This window comes from Impatiens glandulifera, chromosome 8, assembly GCF_907164915.1.
Source record: "Impatiens glandulifera chromosome 8, dImpGla2.1, whole genome shotgun sequence".
In the NCBI taxonomy this organism is placed as follows: Eukaryota; Viridiplantae; Streptophyta; class Magnoliopsida; order Ericales; family Balsaminaceae; genus Impatiens; species Impatiens glandulifera.
The window spans coordinates 16465782-16474998 of record NC_061869.1 but is presented as its reverse complement, the minus strand read 5'-3'; the positions used below and the strand labels follow the sequence as shown (position 1 = coordinate 16474998).

Below are 9217 nucleotides of genomic sequence, written 5' to 3'. Positions count from 1 at the left end.
TAATCCAAAAATACAATCTTTCAATAAACCTATATCTCAATTTATCAAAAAATACAATCATCCAATAAACCAAAATCTCAATCATCCAATATACCGGTCAAAGTATAAAAACATAAAGGCAAGTATAAATAATATATAATATACCAGGCTGATCTAGAGGTGGAGGTGGAGGATATCTACCATAAACGACGTCATTTGGTTCTGGAATTCTTCTCTTTGTCTTTCCAGTTGTATTTCTATTTGTCTTTGTGCCTCAAGAGTTTGTTTTTTTTTTTTGTCTCAAGTGCTTCTCTCTGTGACTTAAGTACTAGAGACTCTAAATGTTCTCTTTTCGAAGTCTCCTCTTGTAATTCAGTACACAATTGCTCATACTCTTGCAACCTCGGTTGCGATTGGCTTCCACCCCGCAAATCTCCTCTAAACTGGGTGGGTCTCACCCCGTATGCTATTCCAATGACACTCTCATGCCCTTGTTGTCCAAAAAAGTCCTCGGTCAGCTCATAATCAGACGTGTTAGGATTTCTCTAGAGCGTCTAACGCATCGCATCCTACAAAATGAAATAAAAGTTGATTAGTTTATTATAACGTCAATAAGTAAGTGAAATATGAAGCACACTTACAATTTTTTCATATATATGGGGATCCACCATAAAAGTAGAATTATCACATGTTCCTTTTCTATTGTGTTTCGTAGAAAAGGTCAATGTGTGATGCCACCTTACCCGTAGTCGTCTCATGTGAAAATTAAATGTTAATGTTAATTATCAAAATATAGTGAACATATAATTGACTCTCGAATAAATATACTTACCATTTTTGATGTAAATTGAGAGAATGACACATTCCCCGCATGGTGTGTAATTTAAAGATTCTTCATATTTTTTGAATTATGCTCACTTTTTACCTCTTTTTGAAAATATAAATTTATACTTAGTCAAATGTGTCACATATTATTGACTCTCGAATAAATGTACTTACTATTTTAACTGCCACATGAAAATGACACACTTCCCGCATGATGTGTCATTCGAAGATTATTCCTATTTTTTTAATTCTGCTCACTTCTTACCTATTTTTTAAAACATCAATTAATACTTAGTTAAATTCTTCCGACTTAAATAGTCATTTATTCTCACATATATATCCAAAATAACTAAAACTCTGAACCGCGAAACAAATAAATTCAAATTAAGTATTACTATATAGATATATATTATTTTGATATATATTAATTTTATTTTTGTTCTTTTGCTATTTATGTTGACAGTCATATGTACCTAACTAGACAAGAATTAAAAGCAATATGGGAGAACGCTATAAACTATAATAAAATTATTATATTATATTATATTATATTATATTATATTATATTATATTATATTATATTATATGAGGATGGGACAAAATTTTAAATGAGTATTTAATATTTATTTTTTTACCTAATGTTTTATCTATCATTTTAATTAAATTATTATTTATTTAAAAAAAATATTATATATTATTACTTTAAAAATCAAATAATTTAAAAATAATTCAGTTTTTAATAATATCAAGCCGAACAAGTTTATTTGTAAATAAACTTAGTTTTCTTAATAAGTCAATATATTAGTTAATTGACAAAAAAAAACTTAGTTTTCTTAATAAGTCAATATATTAGTTAATTGACAAAAATAATTTGTAAAATATAAAAAACATCGCGTGTCTAATTCTCACTTATAACGTTGTATAATAATTTAGATTTCTAAATTATTTCTTTAATGGTAATGAACATATATAAATCATTTTGAAAAGTAAAACAAAAATCCTTTGATATAAAATGAATAGGGATGAAACTCTTATCTAATTAATAATGATATTTATTAGAATTGTTAAAATAATTAAAATAATAATTATCTAAAAATATTTTATTCTAGATTATTATTATTACTTAGTTAAATATATTATTTAGTTAATATTATTCTAAAAAAAATTAGTTATAAATTAAAAGGTGTTAATTTTGTTATAATAATAGAAACAAAATTTTTATACAAAAAAATTATTTAAAATTATTATTACATTAAAAATTATAAATAAAATATATATATAAATTATTATTATTAATCTTTTTTTTAATTATAATTTTGAAATATTTTTTATTTTAAAATAAAATTATTAAAGTAACTCGTTAATAACTCAGGTAATAAAAGAGTGTGTTACATTATTGATCATCTAATTTTAACACGTTTCAAGTTTAAGTAAAAATCATCCAAGCGAAAAATTGTAGTAAATTCTAAGTTAAAATAAAATTAATAGATAAATATAACATAGATTATCAAATTTGTATATATAACTAAACTATTTTTTATTTGTATAAAATGGTGAATTGTGACAATAAATTATCATGTTCATCTAGAACTATCATTAGTATATTTTACAGATGTCCTAGCCCACAGCATGCATGACTGGTTAGGAAAATTGCAGTTGGAATATTTACTCCAAGTATTATTTTCATTTTTTAACTTAGATAAAAAGATTTTGTGAGATTTTATTAATATTTTATTTTATTGTATTATTAGCTTGAGTAGTTTATAAATTAAACTCTATAAATAGTCCCCCATAACCCATTGGAAGGAATCAACTAAAACAACTTCGTCTCTCTATATATCATCACCATAATGGCAAATACTGATTTACAGAAGCTGGTGAATCAAGTGGAGATCAAATCGGACGGTGATGTATTTCATGAAATCTTCAGGCAAAGGCCTCACCACATCTCCACCATGTCTCCTTCATTGATCCAAAACGTGGATATTCACGATGGTCATGATTGGGGAACTGTTGGATCTATCATCTACTGGAATTTCACTCACGGTATTAGTTTTATTGAATGTTTTATTAGTTTTTAAATATATCATATCTTGTTCGAATTGGAATGATTAAAAGTTGAGTTAGAGTATTTTCCCAAAAAAAATTGAGTTATAGTAAAAATCTTAAAAGCTATTAATATATATTGAAAAATTAATTGTTTTAAAGAAAAATCAAAGGTGTTTTATTATTTAGAATGAGATAAATAATTGAAAAAATGAATAAATTATTTGAAAGAATAAGCTTGAGATTATAACCAATCCTCACCAAGTATTAAGGGTGCGGTTAACTTAGAGTCAAGTTAGTTGGAGCTCGCCTAGTTAGGATCGGGCATCGATCGAGTGAAGCTACATAGGTATTTCATGATTAACCTAAAAAAAAATAAGCATCTAACATACTTTAATATATTTATTTATTTTTTAAAAATTACAATACAACTATTATCTGTTTTCATCCCTAAATTAATGAATATTTCAATACTAAAAGACAAGCACTAATAGTTAATAAGAGTAAGTAAATATATAAAATTATGGTCATTTTATTTATATCTTTCCATACATAACCGAAAATATTAAAGATTTTCCTAGGGTATCCAGTCCCTAAAGTGCATAATAAATAACTAATTGAAGACTTTGACTTCTCTCAAGTCTCAACAATGAATTGTTACTATGGAAACTGATCAAAATAAGATTATGAATATATTTGAGAATAAGGATAATTGATTAGTTTTGTTTATTTACTTATGATTTCTGGATGATTACAACAAATTATTTGGTTTTTGGAAGATGGAAAGGAGAAGGTGGCAAAGGAGATAATAAGAGAAATAGACGAGGAGAAGAAATTAGTGAAGTATGAAGTTCTAGAAGGTGACATAAAAGAACATTACAAAACATTTTTCGTCACTGTTCACGTGGACACTGAAGGAGAGAACAATCTTGTTACATGGACATTTGAATATGAGAAAATGAATGCGGATGTAGAGGATCCCACCTCCCTCATGGATTTCTGCATTGCTGTGTCGAAAGATATTGAGACTCATCATCTTGTCGCCAATTAAATAATTAATAAGTTGGTAAGAATAAAATGGAGTATATGGTCATGGTTGTATCTTATTGTGTGTGGTTAAATCATTATAATATATAAATAAGCTATAAATAAAGTGAAAATGTGGTCTATCCCTTTGTAAAAAAAATGATGTTTGTGATCATTTCATCTGTATTTTATCTGTAATAAAGTTTTTGAAAATTTCATGTTTGAAAAATGATGTTTGTGATTATTTCATTGTATATTTTATTTGATAATAAAGGTTTTACAAATCTGAAATCATGTTTGACATGTTGGGCTATATTTTTTTTGATTTATTGAATCATTGATTACTTAAGTCACAAATAATTTATATCATGTGACTATTGGTAGGTGTGCATAATTATTATGTATTGGCCATTAGACTGAAAATTTGGATCTATTGAATTTTAGCTTCAAGTTAGTTGTTTAGATTTATTTATAAAAATGTTGAGTGATGTTAATTTTGAAGAGTTAGTTTTTTTTAATATTAATATTTAGGGATGTGTTTGATAACCATGAAATTAGAATTGTAATTAAAATTGAAGGGTGTAATTTTAATTCAATAGTTGGTAGATCCTTTAGGATTAAAAATTGAAATTGTGATTGCAATCAGAATCTTAATAAAATTTAAATGAATGTGATTTTATTATTCTAAATTTCATTTTTTTTAATTTGAAATTGTAATTATAATATTTTATTTTCTATGTTTTCAATAAAAATATCTTATTATTTTTATCATTTACAATACTAATATGTGTTCAACTGATACTTATTTTTTTAATCTAGAATTCTACATAAGATAAGTAGGTGTAACATTTGAATATTCCTTTATGAAAGTATATAACTTTATGTTACGGTCTGCTCATAAAAACTTCGGTCCTAAAATATTTATAGCACCCGTGTCTTGGCCTAAGTGTGCAAATGAGCCAGTTTATGTTTTTTATTGAATAATTCTGTTTTGTTTCCTTTCTCTCTTATTTCTCTTGAAATCGAATTCTGTTATGTTAGAAGTAGTTGTAACCGAATACTTTTGGGTAAACCAGCCTCTTTAAATGCTGATGCCCACCCCACTTTTTTGGGCTATGAATTGAATCTTTTGGAACTTGGTGCTCTAAGTTATCTCTCGGCCCTCATCCTCTTTCTTGGACCGCTAGGTGTATTCTAGTGGTATTCTCTTCTCACCCCGGTTTCTTCTCTCTTAACCTCGAATTCTTTCCTCACTCTATGTCCGCTGCATTTGAGTATTGAATCCCGTCCCTGGTCCCAACAATCAAGAAATTGTTTCTTGAACTAAAGAACTCGAAAGGCTCGGTTATAGTTTAAAGCTTAACATATTGGTATTAGAGCTAGGCGATTCTCAGCATGGTAGAAACTCGCCAGCAATCGGAAATGGATGCGCTCAAGGCCCTTATTGAAAACCTGTCCCAACAAACAGCTACGATGCAAGCTGCCATAGACCGAAGATTTGATGCGGCTGAAGAAAGAATGGCAGCCTTTGAGAGCGGGACATCTGGAAATGTGCAAGAACCCCGTCACAGACCCTATGATGATAATTCTTGCCACGGTCCTTCACCATTTAGGCCCCAGCACCCTAGCCAGAACCGCGACCAACACTATACTCCTCCCACTCGGTTAACCAAGGTCGATTTTCCTCGGTTTGATGGGTCGGATGTCGAGGGCTGGCTAATATCTGCCGAGCAATTTTTTAGGGTGGACAAAACTAAGGATGCCACTCAATTAGAAATCGCCCCCATTTACTTTTCTGGCGAAGCAATAATGTGGTACGGGTCATATCTTCAAAACTGAAATCATATGGAGGCCTTATCTTGGGACGTGTTCAAAAGAGACCTTATGACTCAATTCGGGCTCTCTATACATGACACACCAATGAGACAGCTGATGAATTTAAAACAGGTTGGGTCGGTTCAAGAATATAATCTCCGGTACATGTCGATCTCTCAAAAGTTATTACATATGCCAAGGGACTACGTCATTGATTGCTACTTGTCCGGTCTAAGGGAAGAGATTGCGAACTGCATCAGGTTGCGATTCCCGGATTCTTGAAACGAAGCCATGGCCATGGCTAAAGTCCATGAAGCAACATATCGGTCCTTAATGAGAAGTGGTAACTTCTACAGCGCTGAAGCACCATTGCTGCCCATGCCATCCAATATCAACACAGCCGGGTCGAGCACTAATACCGATTTCAAGAATTCATCGTATGGGTCTTCTTCAAATGCAAACCAGGGCCATGTTAAGCACTTAGACCCAGCCTCAATGGATGAAAAGCGAAAGAAGGGCCTATTCTACTCTTGCAATGAAAAATGGCAACCAAACCATAGGTGTAAATCAAAATTATTCATGGTCTCGGCCAATCAAGAAGACCAAGAACCCGACCAAGAACCTGTTTTGGATGATCTACCTTCATTGCTCGGCCCAAGGGATGAACCAGTCATATCCTTACATGCCTTGACCGGGTCTAAAGCTTTTCAAACGCTCCAGATTCTTGGCAAAATTGGGAACCTACCGGCAGTGATCTTGATCGATACAGGCAACACCTATAATTTTATCAATAACAGGATTTTGGAGAAAATAGACCACAAAAGCATAGCAACCCAGGTGAAATCGGTTAGAGTGGTCGATGGGTCTAATGTGTTGTGCTCTATTATTTGCAAGGACTTGAAGTGGTCGATGGAAGGCAATGAATACCAAACAGAAATGAAGGTAATTTCCATGGACGGATATGATATTGTGTTGGGAATTGAATGGTTGATTACTCTAGGCCCGTCTTCTTGGGACTTTGAAAAGCTGACCCTATCCTATGAGAAGCAAGACAAAACCACGGTCCTAAAGGGGATTCCTTGGTCACAGGACAATTTGATGCAAGGAAACCAGCTGGAAAAGACCTTAGATGAATATAATATTGCTGCCAAATTGCAAGAAAAGAGTAAGCCCGAAGGCTAAACTGTTTCACTCGCGGCAATGACCTTGGAAGATATTCCTAACGATCTAATTAGAAGCTATGGCTCCTTCGATGTTGTTGTTATGCTGGATCGGGAAAAAGACTTGGCCTGGATTTTTGAGCCAAGTATGGAGTTTAATCGAAGTTGGAAGAAATTATTTTTGCACCAGGCGCTGGATACATTGCAGCAACAAAGGCCAGCTCTAAACACTGAAATACTCGACCTTGGGCGCACAGAAATTCCTCACATGGGCGGAGTGGCAAGCGACCCGGCAGCGCAAAAGACCGTGAGGACCCGACCAGCTCCACTACTGAAACGATTCGGCCGAAAGATTTTTAAGATGACCGGTCTTATGTGGCGAAGCTTGCTGAATATTCCGAAGCCCGACCGACGCAATAGTTTTTTGAAGATTGAAGATGTGCATTAGAGGCTGACCTGTCCACGTTTTTTTCGTCGAGGGCAACGAACCTCGAAGGGGGAGATTATGTTACGGTCTGCTCATAAAAACCTCGGTCCTAAAATATTTATAGCACCCGTCTCTCGGCCCAAGTGTGCATATGAGTCAGTTTATGTTTTTTATTGAATAATTCTATTTTGTTTCCTTTCTCTCTTATTTCTCTTGAAACCGAATTCTGTTATGTTAGAAGTAGTTGTAACTGAATACTTTTGGGTAAACCAGCCTCTTTAAATGCTGATGCCCACCCCCACTTTTTGGGGCTCTGAATTGAATCTTTTGGAACTTGGTGCTCTAAGTTATCTCTCGGCCATCATCCTCTTTCTTGGACCGCTAGGTGTATTCTAGTGGTATTCTCTTCTCACCCCGGTTTCTTCTCTCTTAACCTCAAATTCTTTCCTCACTCTATGTTCGCTGCATTTGAGTATTGAATCCCGTCCCTGGTCCCAACAATCAAGAACTTGTTTCTTGAATTAAAGAACTCGAAAGGCTCGGTTATAGTTTAAAGCTTAACACTTTACTAGACAATTAGTAAACTCAATGTCTTTGAACTATTCTACTATTTGTGTAAACGATTACAAATTTTTGCATAGAATTCTCTCTGATACATGTTAAGCTCTCATGGTTGTGTCTGTTTGGCCATGGAACATGCGTTTGGTTCTGTGAGAGGGTCTAGAATTGAGCCATGCAATTCTTTCGAAGCGGCCCCACTTCTCCCACACTTAGGTGATCTCTTTACTCACAAAGAATCATTAAAAGGGACATGCTTATCCTCATCAAAATATATATTGTTTCTTTATAGGATTAATTCTCAACAATTACTTTCCAAGTAAGTACAATTAGTTTGTCTCATTGAACCTAGTTCTTGGGATCTTCATTCTACATAGGTTGGGTTTTCCTTCATACAAGGTTATAGTAGGCTAACGTCTCAAAAGACTTTAAATTAACTCTTTATTAAATAATTTGATTAGTGGATCCATAATGTTATCTTTGACTAACATTGTCAAATGTGATAACTCTATAAGAGAGTATAGTTTAATGTCATTATGTCTAAGACATTTATGTTTAGACTTGTCACAGACTCTAAGATTATCCAATTTTCGAATTAGTATCACAATAACTAGAAATTTTCGTTGGTACATCCTTAGATTATCTTCTAATAAAAATCATAGTCATTCGTACATGCTTACCATTTAAATATTTTTTTATGAAAATATTATTTACTTGGCTAACTAGTAGACAAAATGTCTTTGAACTATCCTGTCTTTGTGTAAACGATTATATATTTTGGATAAAAATATTTTCTTTTTCGACATAAGTCAAAATTATAGATTATAATGTTTAATATATCAATCATAATTGTCTTAGAAGATTTTCATACGTAGATCGCACTTTCAAGTGTAAACATATTCACTTGTAGACGTAAAATCTTTCATTTATTAATATTAATATATCATTTGATAACATGATATTTCATGTAGTGCAATTCACATCCTTAATGGATTTAATCATTTTTATCGTAATTTTCAACGATAAAATATCTTACAAATGACACGTAATAAAACAATTTTCATTGTCTCCATGATATATATAATTGTCAAATTCATTTTTTTAATAAAAGTATGATCAAATTTTCATATCATTATTATAAAATTTGTTACAAGTCATATTAAGACTTTATAAACTTTCTTTTTCATTTATTTCATAAAATCCATTGGAAAACATTGGTTCCTCAAAGTTTTATGAAAATAATGTCAAAATATTACACATTTCTTGATTTTAAAATTCTCAAATCTAAATACCGATTTGAGCACCAACTCAACAAATAAAAACAAGACATTTTCTTATTATTTTATTTATTTTTGTAAAGTTGTGCAATTTTATCTTTAGA

General features: G+C 31.7%; 1 protein-coding gene across 1 annotated transcript; it reads left to right on the top strand.

Moving 5' to 3' along the window:
- The first annotated feature begins 2654 nt into the window (after nt 1–2654).
- LOC124913098 (kirola-like) lies at nt 2655–3901 on the top strand. The gene is made up of 2 exons (XM_047453719.1): nt 2655–2850; nt 3630–3901. Exons 1-2 carry the CDS (start codon nt 2655–2657, stop codon nt 3899–3901), a joined length of 468 nt encoding a protein of 155 aa, XP_047309675.1.
- The last annotated feature ends 5316 nt before the right edge of the window (nt 3902–9217 follow it).